Genomic DNA, 19,017 nt, shown 5'->3' with positions numbered 1-19,017 from the left:
CCATGGGCGAGTCCAGTAGTGCTCGTAAAGAAAAAAGACGGTTCAACTCGTTTTTGTGTTGATTACAGGAAACTGAATGCTGTAACAAAAAAGGATTCCTACCCTTTACCGCATATTCAAGAGTCTTTGGACTTATTAGGCCAAACACAATTCTTTACAACCTTAGATTTGTTTTCTGGATATTGGCAGGTAGAAATGGACGAATCGTCAAAAGAATTAACAGCATTTACCACTTATGACGGCCTATACCAATTCAATGTACTCCCTTTCGGACTATGTAACGCACCATATACCTTTCAGCGATTGATGGAAAATGTCTTACGCGGATTAAATTGGAAAATATGTCTAATATACATCGACGACATAATTTCATGCTCCCATTCCTTTCAGGAACATCTATACAACATTCAAATTTGGTATTTCTGCGCCTTAGACAAGCAAATATTAAACTTAAGTCCAGTAAAAGCCATTTTGCATTTCCTAAAGTCAAATATTTGGGCCACATAGTTTCGCGAGAAGGAATTCAACCAGATCCGGATAAGATTAGTGCAGTAAAAGACTTTCCTGTGCCAAAAAAGGTTAAGGATGTGCGTAGTTTTCTCGGCCTAGCTAACTATTATCGACGTTTTGTGAAAGATTTCTCGAAAATTGCTAAACTACTTACGCAATTACTCCATAAGAATGTAAAATTTCAATGGACCGATGCTTGTCAAATAGCCTTCGATATCTTAAAAACGGCGTTAATATCAGTTCTATAAACCGATGGAAATATGTCGACGATACCATCCTTTCAGAAACAATTAAGAAAGGTAAAGAAAGCCATCTACAAATGGTCATTCATGATATAGAGAAATGGTGTATTGAGAACGACATGGTACTTAATCATAACAAATGTAAAGAGTTGATAATCTCGTTTGCTAAAGAGACCCCGGATCTCCAGCCACTGTTGATTGGAGATCATTGTATATCTGTCATCAGATCTTCATTGGAATTTACATATTGAATATGTCGTGGCCAAGGCATCAAAGAGACTTTACTTTCTCCGGGTACTTAAACGAAGCGGAGTAAGCGAATCCTCCTTAATTCAAGTGTTTTTTACATGCATAAGACCCGTTCTTGAATACTCGTGTCAGGTGTGGAACTTTGGGGCACCAGATTACTTAAAAGAGGAGATAGAAAGAATCCAAAAACGTGCCTTGAGACTAATATTTCCAGATCTGTCATACCGCGAAGTTTTAGAGTACAAAGGAATTCAATGACTTAGCCAAAGAAGAAATGATATATGTATGTCATATTTCAAAAAAACTTCTTCATCCTGAACATAAGTTGCACGATCTCGTTCCGGATAGACGCATGAACTCAGTTAAATATTCTATTCGTAATGAACACCATGTCAACCTAATTGATTGTAAAACAAGTCGTTTTAGAAACTCGTTTTTACCTTCTAGTATCGTAGTTTATAATGACTCATTAAAGTAGTTTTCAGAATTTTATAAATTAGCTATGGATTGTCTGTTTTGTAGCTACTTTTCTAAATAATTTCCCTAGTATACACTGTTAAAAATAAATGTATTTTTACAGAAAAAGTTCTGTAATTTTTTACAGTAATTGATTTGTAATTCTCAAAATACAGTATTAATTGCTGTAATAAAAAAAGAATCTGTATTTTAACAGATAATTTATTGTAACATTTTTCCGTGATTTTACTGGGACAGTAAATTAACAGTAAAATGTTGTAAAAAAGCAGAAGTCTTATATTTAACAGACAAGCTGTAGTCTTATATGTAGTGATTTTACTGTAAAGATAAATTACAGTAAAATGTTGTTAAAGTACATACTCTGTATCTTAGGCTTAGGGATAATTTTCTGCTATAATTCCTATGGCTATAGTATAGAGTATAGATAATGTGTTGTAAAAATCGAGAAATTTTTACTTGCACATGAATCATGACTCATGCATGAGCCAGACGAGGTGCCTGATTCAAACAAAAGCTGGTCATGTTAGCTTTTTAACCAAAAACTGTTCGTGTGTACGCCCGACCAGAAATTTTTGTTTGCTGTATCGGACGTATGCACACACGAAAAGAAATGCCAAGCCAAACTGACTTGTTTACAGGAAAAAAATGTTCGTCTCTTGCGGGCTTCAATTTGTCAATGATGGCAAATAGGCTGAAATAGCTTTTAATTAGTATTTGCACATGATATAAACCGGAAAAATCGTAGTTCCTGTTGAAAAACAAGCTTATTTCGTTTGTTTTTTATTGAAGCTTGTTTAATAGTCAGTAGCGTGCATGTGAACTCCATGCACTGCGAATAGACATAAAGTCATAATATACTCTTAATAATCATTTAATTTGTTTTGTTTTAACTCTTTCGAATCAAAATATGTAATATTTTCCCTAATAAATAAATACTAGCCACGTTTCGAGTATCATTATAAAATTCTCAGTGCTAATGGCTGTTCAAACCGTGTCCGTGAGTAACACGTGATACAGAAATGTGATTGTGGTTTTTGTTGACCTTTGATCTTTACTGTGAAGTTTTGTCTTCACTGGCAAAAAGTTGCAAAGCCGGAAGAAAGGTTGAAAAGCCGGAGAAGTGCGAAAGAACTGCATTTACGTGCCTAAAAAGGCTAAAATATTTGTTTTAAAAGTTTTACACCGTTGGGTACTTATCAGAGAATCTTCTATACTAATTCCTGCCGAGAGCTGAGGCTTTTACGTTCCTACCGTTGGATAATCAGCGTGATAAGTCGCGTCTCAACATCGGACAGTCGAGTGTCGTTTTGAAGTGACCACTTTCCTCGAGGCTGTGTGTCCTAGTTTGTGTTTATGTGAATTAGTAAGTACTACTTATGTCTTTCCGCTTCAATGCTCGTTGTGTTATATATTTCCGTATTGTTAATTAGTATGTACGTTGCAAGGCGCCTACGTGTTTTCATCGAAGTCGTTCGCTGGGAGCTTATGCCAACCATTACAGGCTTCATTCCAACGAGGCCAATGTAACGTTCCCTTGCGCTGTTAAAAATTGTGCTCGAAGGTTTCGAACATATAGTGCATTCAAATCGCATGTTACAAGAGATCATGAAAATGCAAGGCGAGAGGGATCTAATACTGTTAGCTCTGCGCCGATACAATGCCAATGTAGTTTTTGCTCCAAGTTTCTACAAAGCATAAAAGATTTAATTGCTCATCAAAAAGATCACATTACCCAAGGTGTCGAGGTAACTTGCCCTTTTAACGGCTGTAACTCAAAATTCAAAATAAAATCATCATTTACTTCTCATCTAAGTAGGCGTCATAAAAATCCTGCCAACAGAGAGGTGTCTTCTGAGTTACTTGTACATGTAAATAGCCAAGCAACTAATAACACTTCAAATTTAAGCCAGTTTGATGGTTTTTGATTCAGAGAGACATCCAACAATGACAATCTTGAAAATGATGATACCCAAGAGGATATTAGTGAGTTATTTGTTAAAAATTTGGCATTGTTTTACCTGAAACTAAATGCCAAATATCATGTGCCTGCTAGCACTATCCAAAAGATCATCCAGGAAATGCAGGCAATGCATAACATGTCTCAAACTCACTTAAAACATCATATAAAAACTAAATTGGGAGAAATGTCTGTTGGAAGTGCAGTAATTGACCAAATTGTAAATGAATTTTTGCCAAATGATATATTCAATCTGGCCCATGGGAATAAAGGAGCACTAAGCACTGAGTATAGGAGAAAACAGTTTTTTAGGAGTAAATTCAGATATGTTGCCCCTGTTACAATATACTTAGGTTTTGATAAAAATCATGTGAAAAGATATTTTGAGTATGTACCAATAATTGAAACGATACAGGAACTTCTAAAAGATGCAGGTGTAAAGAAGCAATTTGCAAATCCTATTTTAAATTCAGATGATATATTAAGAGATTTCATGGATGGTAGTGTGGCCAAAAGTAATGTTCTTTTTGTTGAGCTAGGAAATGCAATAAAGCTCATTCTCTACCAGGATGCATTTGAAGTTGTCAATCCTCTGGGATCAGCGAAAAAAAAGCATAAAGTTTTAGCTGTTTATGTAACATTAGGAAACATTTACCCTCAAAATAGATCACAAATTGATCAAATGCAGCTTGTTCTCCTTGTAAGAGAAAGCGATTTTAAGTTTTTTGGACAAGATGCCGTGTTTCGCATCCTGGTAAATGATCTGAAAAAAATTGAAGAACATGGTGTTCTTGTTGAGAAAGAATACATACGAGGAACTGTTACTATGATTCTTGGCGATAATTTAGGTAGTCATTCTATCGGGGGATTTGTAGAAAACTTTAGCAGCTCTCCATATGTGTGCAGATTTTGTCTTATGGAAACTAAAAACATTCAGCTTGGTGATATTTTTGACACTTTTTCTCAAAGGTCCCCTGATAATTACAATGCCAACTTGCAAAATGTAGAAAGTAATCCAGACTTAGGTAACTATAAGGGTATCAAGTTTAATTCAATTTTCAATGAATTAAAATATTATCACGTTTGTAATCCAGGTTTACCACCTTGTTTAGGCCATGATCTGTTTGAAGGTGTTGTTAATTATGATTTGGCCTTGTATATACACCATTTTGTGAAAGTTAACAAGTGGTTTACATATGCCCAATTCAATCATATAGTGGCAAAGTTTAAGTATAGTGGAAGTGATGCCAATAATAAACCAAGTATAATTTCTGAACAAGGTAGTAAATTAGGTGGTCATGCTGTTCAGAACTGGTGTTTGCTAAAACTTTTACCACTTTATATTGGTCCAAGAGTTGCCAACACCTGTGATCCTGTCTGGCAGTTAACTCTACTTCTAAGGGAAGTTGTTGAGCTTATATGTGCACCAGAAATTAGTTTGGCACAAGTTGCACATTTAAGAGTAAAAATTGAAGATTATTTAGAGCAAAGAGTTTCACTCTTTCCTGACAAGCCAGTGAGACCAAAGCACCACTATATGGCACACTACCCAAGACTTATTTTACAATTTGGTCCATTGATAAGAGTTTGGACTCTTCGTTTTGAGAGTAAGCATTCATACTTTAAGAGGTGTGCTCGCTACAGCCAGAATTTTATCAATATATGTCACACATTTGCTGAGCGGCATCAACTTTTACAGGCTTACCTTAACAATGGTTCACTTTTTGGTGCAAGCACAAATTTTGAAAGTGCTATCCCATTTAATGTAGATCTGTATAATGATAGCATCAAAAATGCCTTTTGCAACCATAACTCAATAAATGAAGAAGTTGTCACCTCTTCTGTGGCAGTTATTGATGGTATTCAATACCAAAAAGATTTTTATATTGTCCTAGATTGCCAACAGAGTAATTTAGCATTGGGTCAAATAATAATGATTTTTCAACATAAAGATGATACAGTGTGCCTTCTGGTTAAAAAAGTTCCAGCACAATATCACTTTGAAATGGGATATTATAAAATTGGTGTTAGTAGAGAGTCAGGATTCAGTTGTGTTAAGTTGTCTGATCTCAAATCACACTGCTGTTTGCCAGCATACACGATGGAGAAAGGGCAAGTCATTGTTTTAAAACATGCAGTTTTAGCTTAAATTTTTGAAAAGCTACCTTGGTTGCATGGGTTATATTTATATAGACTAGTTTGCTGGGTTATAGCCGTAACTTTACCTAACTTTGCGAAAGTATATAAACAGGGTATATAAAAAACTGTAAATTCCATAATTTGGATGCACAAAATCACACCTTAGAATTTCCATATGGCTGTGCAAATAATTACACTTCTTGGATTTGCAAATACGTTCTGTGTACATTACTAAAAAATAAACACACAATGTGAAAAAATGCCGGAACATAATTAGTTCAACAGGCAATGAAATTCTAATGTATGATCTCGTGCATACAAATTATGGCATTTGCAGTTTTTTTATGTACACCCTTTACATATATATATATATATATATATATATATATATATATATATATATATATTAATATATATATATATATATATATATACAATTCTGCCAGCCTAATTTTTGATCTTGCCATAGATCTACAGTAGCTGTAACAAGATATTGTAGACATGGATGAGATTGTACAACTACTTCAGAAGTTACTTCCCCAGTTGTCAGTAGATTTGATTGAGGTAACAAAAGATAAATTGATTGGGATGGGAGTTGATAGTGTTGAAGATCTACAACTTCTTCAAGAGCAAGATTTGACTGATGTGCTTAAACCGATACAAATAAGAAAATTATTGCGGCATTGTGGGGCAGGTGTGTATGCATGGTGATAAGGCTTTACAATTAACAACCAAATTAAAACATAAATTTTATGCACAGCATGTACGTGTACTCATTCTATTAAGAATGAATACATTTTATTCAACAATGAATACTTTTTAAGTTCCTTTAATTTGTGGATTCCTGTGCTTAGGTTTGTGTTTATGTTGCATATGCTTCTTTGCATTGTATTGTTTTATCTTTGCTTGTGCTTTTCCTTATATTTGCATGCAACATATGTATGCTTCACATTTCTGTAGCAAAAGCCTCTGTTGCACAAATAACTATGCCTGCATTGCCCTCCTGGAAGGACACTTCAAACACGACACCAGTGAATAGTAACACCAGTTCACTTAATTCACCATGTTCCGGACGAAATACTCCAATTCAGTTTGATGATATTGATATCCAATCAGATAATGATAGTGCATCTGGAGGGAAGACAAGTAACTACTGGATCAATAATTTCCAAATACCCTGGAATAAATTTCCTAAATCTTTGCTCGATGCCTGTACCAGTAAGGTACGACCAACACCGCGTGATAGACGTGAGATGGTACGAATAATATGTGATGATATTAAAATGCACACCTCACTTCCTGGAAGAAGAAACCTGGCCCGTATTGCCGAAATGATGGTATCCAAGTACAAGGATTCATTCTGTGACACTATTGGTGATACTGTTATTGGTTCGGGTTACGAATCGCTGCGAAAACAACTTGAAGAAAAGATGGCAAACCTAAATAGAAAAGCTGGCAAAGCTATTGTAAAGTTGAGTGTTCCAGGATGATGATAATGATTCTGAAACCAAAATCAAAGGGAAAAAAAGACCTGGGCTGATTCATAACGGATGTATAAACTGGCAACCCGATGCGCTTCCTACAAACGAGACACCTAGCAGTCAAAAATCGAAACAAGATTGGCTTGTTTCAGAGTTTCCTAAGAAAAACCAGGACAAAAACAAAGTTTTGCAATTTATGGAAAATACGTACACATCTCAGCGTCTTTTAATCAACCAAACTGATCCAAACCCTGTGCCAGTACAAGAAGTTCAAATCCAGTGGCCTTTCTTATTTGAGAAAGATTGCATGTTCCAGCATTTTGAACTTCTTATGGGATTTAAGATCCAGAAAGTCATGATAGAAAGTATTGGAGACAAAGCGGATACCATATTCAAGTTCATGAAAGAGTGTGTTGTTCCTTCAAAGAAAAACCTGAAGCAATTGCTTATTCGTATAGAAGCTGCTATGTCTGCAGAGAAAATGCAAGTACCCAGATTGATGGTGTATTTCTAATGCTTTTGGCGTACTTTGAAGAACCTCAAGAGCTTATGATTAAGTCATTTGATGTAAGTACTGCAGTAAACTGACCATTTCAAAAATTATTGATCTTTTGAAATATCTGATATTGGGATATCTGATAGTGATGGTTTAGTGGTTATTAGATAAGAACAATACACTATCATTTGAGTAACAATTATCCCAAAATATCAGATACTCCAATAGATACATAAATTTTGAAAAGGGCAATTTGGAAGGGGGAATTGTCAATTGTGCAGTAGCTTGTTGTATCAAGCCCATTCATTTACCTCAACTGTGGATAAGCCGAGTTTAAATATTTATAATTTACAGTTTAGCTTAAACAGATTGTTAAACTCAGACAATAAGGCAAGTCTATAGATTTATTTAATACTTAATTGACTAATGTATACATTTGTTAGTATTATATTATAAATATAACTCATTCATGACAGGTTTAAAAGTTATTTAAACTCGGCTTATATCCACATGCAGTTGAGGTGAATGAATGGGCTTGATTCAACTGGATTTTGGTGAATATGTCAGAAATTTCAGTTATTAAGTTCTAGCTTCGTATATTTTAGGTAACTGCCACTGTTACAGAAGTTGTGAAAAACTGTCCTACAACACCATACATATCTGTATTTGGTAAGTGTTTGTTTTATGGTTATATTATATATTATCTATATATCCATCCGGCTATAGCCACCCAGGAAGTTTATTTTATTCAGGCTAGGAGAAAAATTAATCCAGGTAGTAATTAATTAATCCATTAATTCAACTACATGAAAAACAATTGACTATATTTTTGACAAAATAATACACAATTATAGCTTATTTGCCTGTCCCCAGTGGAATGCACTTGACTGCGAATAACACTAAATTATGCCTTATTAATTGGATCATAAATAGGCGATGAGTTGCTGGGGGAAAGGTGCTGTTTGGTGGTGGATGGTATTGTGGTAAACGACTCTCTCACAAGCATAGCTGAAGGAATGATGATGTTGTTTGCCTCATACTATGTGTTAAATATAGCATATCCCGACGAGTTAGCAGCTACTTTGGAATTCATTCAAAGGTTAGCATTGGATATACATGCATATCTTTTAAAACCCATGAAATAAGAATGCAGATATTTTAACTTTATAATTAGAATTTTTAAATATCGTATTTTTCTTTCTTAAAATATAGATGTTTTCTCAATTTAAACCCAGAAAAAGGGAACAAAAGATCCAAAAAGAAAGGGAAACAACATTCCATTAACCCTAAGGTTTTAACCTTAGCAAACACATTAAAAGACTATCAAAGCAAATGGACTTTATAAGGAGCTTACTGATAGTTCATATAGATGTTAAAAACCGTATAATTTGACGATTTTGTCATATGTTACTTTGTTATTGTTATAAAAAAATGCTGTTTAAGGAGACATTTATCATCAAATATTGCGTTTCATGCACCTAAGGTTTATTTGTAAATTATGTTGCATGGTATTAAATGCCATATTTATTTTATCCTGACATTCGATGTTCAGTTTTATGTTTAACTGTAATTCCCTATAACAGTTGTATGATTTTATATTTTTTAATATAATATGTTAAAAACTATTGCTCTATACTTTGATCTTTATACAATAACGTGATGATATTCCCGTAAAATTACAGATTTCCGTTAAAATATAGTCTCTGTAATTTTACAGTACTTTTACTGTAAAATTAACTTGTAATTTACAGTAGTTCTAGTGTCCAAGCTGCCGTACTTTTTATCGTAAAATAACTAAGATTTTTTGTATATTAACAGTATATTGCACTGTATATTAAAGCTATTTTTCTGGTTTATATATTAACATAAAGTTTCTGTAAAATAACAGATTTCTGTTAAAATACAGTTTCTGTAATTTTACAGTAATTGCTCTGGCGTCCAAGCTGCCAGTACTTTTTACTGTAAAATAACAGAGATATTTTTAACAGTGTAGTTGTAAATTTAATATCTTTACTGTGTATTTGTATATTGGGTATTCTTACTGTAAATAATTTTGTATACTTCAGCTCTTGTAAGCTGCTATCCAGATTATTAATAAATTCAATTCAATTTAAATTCTGTGTTACCCTGACTTCACAAAACAATTTGATTTATACGTAGACGCAAGTTTGGATGGATTAGGAATGACCCTTGGTCAAATTCAGAATAACCGGGAAGTTGTCATCGCATATGCTGGTCGTAGCTTAAATTCGGCCGAGCTCTCATATTCTGCTACAGCAAAAGAAGCTTTGGCAGTAATTGATCATATTGTTACGCAAGGCTTCATAGTGATTGAGATACGCATATAAAAATAGCCATAAAAATAGAAGTAGCAAGAGCATGACAGGGATTAGTGATTAATTTTTGCCACAAGACGCCTGAGTAAATATAATTTCGGCCCATTCGCAACCATTAATCACATTTCCTTTCATGCATGACATTTCGTGGGATTGAATTAAGTAGTAAGGTGAAAATATCAATCATCCTGTCAGAACGTGTGCATCTGGATCAACAATCGTATGTCGTTGCCAAGTTTAACTGTCATAATTGAAAATATGCATGCTCGAGGCAGCTGCGAAGCTCTTATGTCAATCAAATGTGTTTTTTATAATGCGCGGTCGAGCATTTTATGGGTTACGTCAGAGGAAGTTTAAATCGATTAAAGTAGTAGTATAAATAGTTAAGTTATAAAATAAGGTTCACAGAAACAATGTTTGATAGTTTTAATGCATGTTGATGATAAATATTTTAAGTTGTGAACATTTTTAAGTATCGATCGATTGAGCAGAAGACCAACTCGACTAGTGCGACAACGCCTTAAACAAACAAGATATGAGAGCTGGAACGAGCTTCTAAGACCAACCCACATCTCTAACTTACAACGCTGATTGGTTGGATAAGGATCAGCCCACTCTGGTTGATGACGTCTGCAAGTTTCCCTCAACCGTTACTATAAAAGGGCGTGCACAACACCCCAACCTTCAGTGGACTAGCGGAGTAAAGATTAAGTTATGAAACGCTAGAAAACTCAACGACAGAACCAATGAAGAAGACAAGAACAATTTAAACGACGATCAAGATCAAAATTTGAAGAAGAGAACATTAGCGAACTTTAGTTAAAACCATTGTAAAGATCTCCTACCTCGCGTAAATAGAAAATAAAAGCTATTTAACATTTGGTGCAGGATCGGCCTTTCAGAAACTCAATCAGTCCAATATATACTCAGAAGAAGTCAGAACAATCAACATTACAAACATTGCTTAGAAACGGGTGCTGAAGCGACCTGATGACTAGTTCGAAGGAAACGCCCGCTCTGTATTCATCAATACTTCTACTTATGGCAATGCTAGACTCTTTTTCATTTTTTGGTTGTCTCTTCAAGACAACTGTCCACAACCTCTACACTTCCCATGAACTAGAATTGAAACTACAGTCGTTTTGCCCTCAGTCTGCAGTCCAAGACGAGTTTGACGACATGTACTCCCTCTATCCTAATGTGATGGCTACGTCAAATGTCCAGCCAAAGAGGTACCAGTGGAAGCCTCCGTGGTCTTTGAAATACGATTATTGAGACGTACGAAAGTCTCAGAGTTTTCCGGATCCTTCCTGATGGTCAGAACGCTTGTATTATGGACATGAAACTGGACGCATTTTAAGATTTGTATAATATAAGTTTTTGTCATTCTCATGTTACACGTATATGTTTATCATTTGTTTGTTTATGTTTGATAATATTAAACACGGGAGTATAGCTGTTCAACTAAAATTCCTTAGGTACACTCAGCATGCTCATTAAACATGTTGCCGTAGGATAGCGCATGCATGTTTTTATTTGGGTCAGTACATACATTTAATTCTGATGCTTTTAGTTTTGCGTCATTCGTTGATAATATGTTTTTTCTCTTTCCCCGGGGCAGTCAAGGGTCTCCCAAACTTGTTGTAATGGATTATAATTCTTTTTTAAGCCAAAAGCTTAAATATTAGACACATTCTTGTTTTCTCTATGTAGACTCGGTATTTATATTGTCGATGAAAACCTACATTTTGGAGTTTGGTTTGCTGTGCATGACGATTAAAAAATAAATGAAATGAGTTCAGTAATATTAAGAATTATACGTATAAAATTTGTTTGCATGAGTTGAAATATTTTGGAGAATTATTAAGAAGACGTATAAATAGGTTTAGGTTATTATTACAGAGAGATGTTTTGTCGGAAGAGCTTTATAATAATTTCCTGTTATGTGAGTTGATCAACCAAGAATCTGAATACAATTTTCGCTGTTGCAATGATAAGATATTTTATGAAATTTGAATAATTTTGGGTACACTTTCTGATTGCATCTACAAAATGTATAATTTCGTTTAAGTCCCTGGTACATACACTCAGGAAAACAAGAATTTTTTACGCCTTGTTTTCACATTAATTTTGGTTTAAATCGCTATATTCTGACGTGTTGGATATATATAACATTATTATAGCTAGATTACCCCTGAGGTACATATAGGCATAAGTAAATCATATTCAGATCAGTTGTATCTCGTATAATCGATTATGTAGTGTTGTCATAGATTAAAACAACACGTGCTATGCGTATAGTCTCAGTTATTAGGTATTTGGTAATATGCCCGTGATAGCCACGCCGAGCTCAAAAGAAAATTAAAATAGTTGGGAAATTGTAGACACATATATGTATGGTATATAGTTAACTTAAGTTCGTTATAGCTCACACGAAGCTGGGGACAGCTTATTCTAGGTGAGGAGGATTGTTACGCAAGGCTTCATAGTGATTGAGATACGCATATAAAAATAGCCATAAAAATAGAAGTAGCAAGAGCATGACAGGGATTAGTGATTAATTTTTGCCACAAGACGCCTGAGTAAATATAATTTCGGCCCATTCGCAACCATTAATCACATTTCCTTTCATGCATGACATTTCGTGGGATTGAATTAAGTAGTAAGGTGAAAATATCAATCATCCTGTCAAAACGTGCGCATCTGGATCAACAATCGTATGTCGTTGCCAAGTTTAACTGTCATAATTGAAAATATGCATGCTCGAGGCAGCTGCGAAGCTCTTATGTCAATCAAATGTGTTTTTTATAATGCGGGGTCGAGCATTTTATGGGTTACGTCAGAGGAAGTTTAAATCGATTAAAGTAGTAGTATAAATAGTTAAGTTATAAAATAAGGTTCACAGAAACAATGTTTGATAGTTTTAATGCATGTTGATGATAAATATTTTAAGTTGTGAACATTTTTAAGTATCGATCGATTGAGCAGAAGACCAACTCGACTAGTGCGACAACGCCTTAAACAAGCAAGATATGAGAGCTGGAACGAGCTTCTAAGACCAACCCACATCTCTAACTTACAACGCTGATTGGTTGGATAAGGATCAGCCCACTCTGGTTGATGACGTCTGCAAGTTTCCCTCAACCGTTACTATAAAAGGGCGTGCACAACACCCCAACCTTCAGTGGACTAGCGGAGTAAAGATTAAGTTATGAAACGCTAGAAAACTCAACGACAGAACCAATGAAGAAGACAAGAACAATTTAAACGACGATCAAGATCAAAATTTGAAGAAGAGAACATTAGCGAACTTTAGTTAAAACCATTGTAAAGATCTCCTACCTCGCGTAAATAGAAAATAAAAGCTATATAACAATATGACATAATTTAGCCATCCCCGCGCGTATAAAAAAGGGTTTGTGAAATTAATCAAATTCAAAGAAAAATGGATCGGAAACAACAATAAATCGAGGAAAAATTACTACAAACAAACAAAAAGAAAAGTTAAAGAAGTATAAAGAGTTTTGTATCTTTATCATGAAAAAAAACATAGACATGATAGTAAAATTCGAGGGGATCTTCGAGGGTACCCCTGATCAGAGGATTTGGGACGCTATAGAAAACTTCGACTTATCACTTTTTGACGAGTAATATAAGTAATGAAATAGTGATGAAAATAATCATAATGACTCGATATTACAAGTAACAATATAAACAGGTATCACCGTATCATTAAAGTCGGAGATACCTACGGGCAATCCTTCATTTTTGATATTGGGCTTCGTTGGTCGGATTTAGGTGAAAAAGATCAGAAGGCGTGCAAATTCGTACGGACGAAAATCCACAAACTATCGTTTGGGGTGCCGCGGGGCGTCAAGGCATTTCATATCTCCCAGTTAGAAGCAATCACGGAGAATTTCTACAGGAGAATAAAAAAGAACCCAAACTCTACGATTTCTTACAAAGGCGGGATAAATGATAAGGATTTTTTAAGAAAACTAAGATTCCCCTCAATTCATTTGGAATGCTTTGGTTGTCCCAAAGCAGATAAATTATTTGATCAGCTGGGCCGGTTGGAGACCTGCGGGAACCATTTGGATGTCTGGGCGTATCAACACTGCGCAAAAGTTGAGGTTGAGGCCTTCGCGATGTGGCTGGAGAAGATGTAATGAAAAAGACGCAATGACACAAACTGAGAGTCATCCGGTCTCACCTTACATTTCGCCCGACGCTTTGGCCTTCGACTTCAGCAAATTACGATCTGGCCCGCCAAAGCCCCGCTATTGTGAATCAGAATACCGCTGTATTCCGGCTGGGTACGAAACAGAATTTGGTGAAATCAACCAAAGTCAAAGCAAAATGAACCGCAAACAAAAAGAGGCCGAAAGATCAAGAAAAAATTATCACAAAAAGAAAGAAAAACTACAGAAATATATAGACTTCTGCCTATACATGATGAGGGAGAACATCGATTTCGTGCTTAAATTCGAGGAAATCCACGTGGGTACTCCTGAACAGAGGTTTTGGGACGCCATCGAGAACTTCGATACATCATTCTTGGACGAACAGTAACAAAATAATATAGACGGATCATAACATATAATAGCGTAGTAATACAAGTATAATAAGCAAATAATACGCAAAAGTTGAGGTTGAGGCCTTCGCGATGTGGCTGGAGAAGATGTAATGAAAAAGACGCAATGACACAAACTGAGAGTCATCCGGTCACCTTACATTTCGCCCGACGCTTTGGCCTTCGACTTCAGCAAATTACGATCTGGCCCGCCAAGCCCGCTATTGTGAATCAAAATACCGCTGTATTCCGGCTGGGTACGAAACAGAATTTGGTGAAATCAACCAAAGTCAAAGCAAAATGAACCGCAAACAAAAAGAGGCCAAAAGATCAAGAAAAAATTATCACAAAAAGAAAGAAAAACTACAGAAATACATAGACTTCTGCCTATACATGATGAGGGAGAACATCGATTTCGTGCTTAAATTTGAGGAAATCCACGTGGGTACTCCTGAACAGAGGTTTTGGGACGCCATCGAGAACTTCGATACATCATTCTTGGACGAACAGTAACAAAATAATATAGACGGATCATAACATATAATAGCGTAATAATACAAGTATAATAAGCAAATAATACGCAAAAGTTGAGGTTAAGGTCTTCGCGATGTGGCTGGAGAAGATGTAATGAAAAAGACGCAATGACACAAACTGAGAGTAATCCGGTCTCACCTTACATTTCGCCCGACGCTTTGGCCTTCGACTTCAGCAAATTACGATCTGGCCCGCCAAAGCCCCGCTATTGTGAATAAAAATACCGCTGTATTCCGGCTGGGTACGAAACAGAATTTGGTGAAATCAACCAAAGTCAAAGCAAAATGAACCGCAAACAAAAAGAGGCCGAAAGATCAAGAAAAAATTATCACAAAAAGAAAGAAAAACTACAGAAATACATAGACTTCTGCCTATACATGATGAGGGAGAACATCGATTTCGTACTTAAATTTGAGGAAATCCACGTGGGTACTCCTGAACAGAAGTTTTGGGACGCCATCGAGAACTTCGATACATCATTCTTGGACGAACAGTAGAAAAAAAATATAGACGGATCATAACATATAATAGCGTAGTAATACAAGTATAATAAGCAAATAATACGCAAAAGTTGAGGTTGAGGCCTTCGCGATGTGGCTGGAGAAGATGTTATGAAAAAGACGCAATGACACAAACTGAGTGTCATCCGGTCTCACCTTACATTTCGCCCGACGCTTTGGCCTTCGACTTCAGCAAATTACGATCTGGCCCGCCCAAGCCCCGCTATTGTGAATCAGAATACCGCTGTATTCCGGCTGGGTACGAAACAGAATTTGGTGAAATCAACCAAAGTCAAAGCAAAAATGAACCGAAAACAAAAAGAGACCGAAAGATCAAAGAAAAATTACTATAAACAGAAGGAAGATCTGAAGAAATACAAAGACTTCTACCTATACATGATGAAGGAAAACATTGATTTGGTGGTTGAATTTGAGGGAATCCACATGGGTACTCCAGAACAGAGGATTTGGGACGCGATTGAAAACTTTTACCTAACACTTTTGGACGAAAAGTAAAATAAAATATACTCTTCGCAAATTCTTACTGTGTCATAAGTAAACCGGCATTTGTGTAATTTTAGTAAATTGCTGTCAAACTGTTACGCAAGGCTTTATTGAGTTCAGAGATATGCATATAAAATTAGCTGTAAAAATAGGAATATCAATAGCATGACAGGGATTAGTGAATGATTTTTGTCACAAGATGCCTGAGTAAATATAATTTCGGCCCATTCGCAATCATTAATCACATTTCCTTTTCATGCATGACATTTCGTGGGATTGAATAAAATAGTAAGGTGAAAATATCAATCATCCTGTCAGAACGTGCGCATCTGGATCAACAGTCGTATGTCGTTGCCAACTTTAACTGTCAATTTGAAAATATGCATGCTTGAGGCAGCTGCGAAGCTCTTATGTCAATCAACTGTGTTTTTTATAATGCGCGGTCAAGCATTTTAAGGATTACGTCAGAGAAAGTTTAAATCGATTAAAATAGTAGAATAAATAGTTAAGTTATAAAATAAGGTTCACAGAAACAATGTTTGATAATTTTAATGCTTGTTGACGATAAATATTTTAAGTTGCGAACATTAGAAAGTATTGATCGATAGAGCTAAAGACCAACTCGACTAGTGCGACAAAGCCTTATACAAACAAGATATGAGAGCTGGAACGAGCTTCTAACGCCAACCCACATTTCTAACTAACAACGCTGATTGGTTGGATAAGGATCAGCCCACTCTGGTTGATGACGTTTACAGTTGTCCCTCAACCGTGACTATAAAAGGGCGTGCACAACACCCCAACCTTCAGTGGACTAGCTTAGCAAAAAGCATATGAAACGTTAGGAAGCTCAACCTTACAGGACAGACAACCAAGACAAGAACTCAAAAACGACGAAGATCAGAAGATCAAGTGAAGAGTAGAGAATCCAGAAAAGAAACTGAACATTATTGAACTTTAGTAAAACCATTGTAAAGATCTCCTACCTCGTGCATAGAAGAATTAAAAACTATATAACAATTTCACCAGACCTGACGCCGGACTGATCAAATGAATGAATTACATGGCTTTTTATCAGATAATGCCGATATTTTTTCGCAAGGCACAAATGATTTAGGCAGAACTTCAATTGTTAAACATCAAATTTTCACTGATGGTTCTCCACCTATAAGACAGAGACCATATCGTACTGCACCAACACAACGTGAAACTATAACGGAACATATCCAAGCAATGCTTGAGGCTGACATTATTGAGCATTCAGTTAGCCCGTGGGCAAGTCCAGTAGTGCTCGTAAAGGAAAAAGACGGTTCAACTCGCTTTTGTGTCGATTACAGAAAATTTAATGCGGTAGCAAAAAAGGACTCTTACCCTTTACCAAATTTTCAAGAATCTTTGGACTTATTAGGCCAAACACAATTCTTTACCACCTTAGATTTGTTTTCTGGATATTGGCAGGTAGAAATGGACGAATCGTCCAAAGAACTAACAGCATTCACCACTTATGACGGCCTATATCAATTCAATGTGCTTCCTTCGGATTATGTAACGTACCATCTACGTTTCAGCGATTGATGGAAAATGTTTTACGCGGATTGAATTGGAAAATATGTGTAATATACATCGATGACATAATTATATTCTCCCATTCCTTTCAGGAACATTTACATCTTTTGAATTTGGTATTTTCGCGCCTTATACAAGCAAATATTAAACTTAAGTCTGCTAAATGCCATTTTGCATTTCTCAAAGTAAAATACTTGGGCCACATAGTTTCGCGAGAAGGAATTCAGCCAGATCCGGATAAGATTTAGTGCAGTAAAAGACTTTCCTGTTCCAAAAAAGGTTAAGGATGTTCGTAGTTTTCTTGGCCTAGCTAACCGGCTATTATCGTCGTTTTGTGAAAGATTTTTCGAAAATTGCCAAAGCGCTTACACGCAACTACTTCATATAAATGTAAAATTCCAGTGGACGGATGCGTGTCAAACAGCTTTCGATATTTTATAGACGGCATTAATATTAGCTCCAATTCTATGTTACCCTGATTTCACAAAACGGTTCATTAACGTTAGAGCTCCGCTGCAAGGAGCTCGGTATGATCAAAGTGAGAGATATCTACGGGCAATCCTTCTTCTTCGATATTGGGCTTCGTTAGTCGGACTTAACCGAAAAAGACCAGAAGGCGTGCAAGTTCGTGCAAAAGAAAATCCACAAACTGCCGTTTGGGGTGCCGCGGGGTGTCAAGACATTCGATATCTCGCAGTTAGAAGCAATCGTGGAGAATTTCTACAGGAGAATAAAAAAAGAACCCAAACTCTACGATTGCCTACATAGGCGGAATAATTGAAAGGGATTTTTTAAGAAAACTAAGATTCCCCTCAATTAATTTGGAATGCTTTGGTAGTCCCAAAGCAGATAAATTATTTGATCAGCTGGGCTGGTTGGAGACCTGCGGGAACCATTTGGATGTCTGGGCGTATCAACACTGCGCAAAAGTTGAGGTTGAGGCCTTCGCGATGTGGCTGGAGAAGATGTAATGAAAAAGACGCAATGACACAAACTGAGAGTCATCCGGTCTCTCCTTACATTTCGCCCGACGCTTTGGCCTTCGACTTCAGCAAATTACGATCTGGCCCACCCAAGCCCCGCTATTGTGAATCAAAATACTGCTGTATTCCGGCTGGGTACGAAACAGAATTTGGTGAAATCAACCAAAGTCAAAGCAAAATGAACCGCAAACAAAAAGAGGCCGAAAGATCAAGAAAAAGATATCACAAAAAAAAAGAAAAACTACAGAAATACATAGACTTCTGCCTAAACATGATGAGGGAGAACATCGATTTCGTACTTAAATTCGAGGAAATCCACGTGGGTACTCCTGAACAGAGGTTTTGGGACGCCATCGAGAACTTCGATACATCATTCTTGGACGAACAGTAACAAAATAATATAGACGGATCATAACATATAATAGCGTAGTAATACAAGTATAATAAGCAAATAATACGCAAAAGTTGAG

General features: G+C 36.0%; 2 protein-coding genes across 2 annotated transcripts; both read left to right on the top strand.

The window, feature by feature from the left end:
- The first annotated feature begins 5,999 nt into the window (after positions 1-5,999).
- Positions 6,000-7,064, top strand: LOC114539184. The gene is made up of 2 exons (XM_028559874.1): positions 6,000-6,268; positions 6,535-7,064. Exons 1-2 carry the CDS (start codon positions 6,076-6,078, stop codon positions 7,062-7,064), a joined length of 723 nt encoding a protein of 240 aa, XP_028415675.1. The 5' UTR covers positions 6,000-6,075.
- A 487-nt stretch (positions 7,065-7,551) lies between these two features.
- Positions 7,552-9,929, top strand: LOC114540556. Its single transcript, XM_028560679.1, has 4 exons — positions 7,552-7,622; positions 8,157-8,220; positions 8,485-8,650; positions 8,764-9,929. Exons 1-4 carry the CDS (start codon positions 7,569-7,571, stop codon positions 8,894-8,896), a joined length of 417 nt encoding a protein of 138 aa, XP_028416480.1. The 5' UTR covers positions 7,552-7,568; the 3' UTR covers positions 8,897-9,929.
- The last annotated feature ends 9,088 nt before the right edge of the window (positions 9,930-19,017 follow it).

This window comes from Dendronephthya gigantea, unplaced genomic scaffold (assembly GCF_004324835.1).
Source record: "Dendronephthya gigantea isolate DGI-Jeju-01 unplaced genomic scaffold, DenGig_1.0 000003F, whole genome shotgun sequence".
NCBI lineage: Eukaryota > Metazoa > Cnidaria > Anthozoa > Malacalcyonacea > Nephtheidae > Dendronephthya > Dendronephthya gigantea.
Note: the sequence above shows the minus strand (reverse complement) of the source record. Positions and strands in the feature narration are given on the sequence as shown.

Bases quoted from the DNA above. Each gene is read 5' to 3' on its own strand.
- LOC114539184 (XM_028559874.1), top strand. From the start codon at position 6,076: ATGGATGAGATTGTACAACTACTTCAGAAGTTACTTCCCCAGTTGTCA. The intron at 6,269-6,534 runs GTGTGTATGCAT...ACATTTCTGTAG, and splicing joins ATTGCGGCATTGTGGGGCAG to CAAAAGCCTCTGTTGCACAA.
- LOC114540556 (XM_028560679.1), top strand. From the start codon at position 7,569: ATGCTTTTGGCGTACTTTGAAGAACCTCAAGAGCTTATGATTAAGTCA. The intron at 7,623-8,156 runs GTAAGTACTGCA...CGTATATTTTAG, and splicing joins TTATGATTAAGTCATTTGAT to GTAACTGCCACTGTTACAGA. The intron at 8,651-8,763 runs GTTAGCATTGGA...CTTAAAATATAG, and splicing joins ACTTTGGAATTCATTCAAAG to ATGTTTTCTCAATTTAAACC.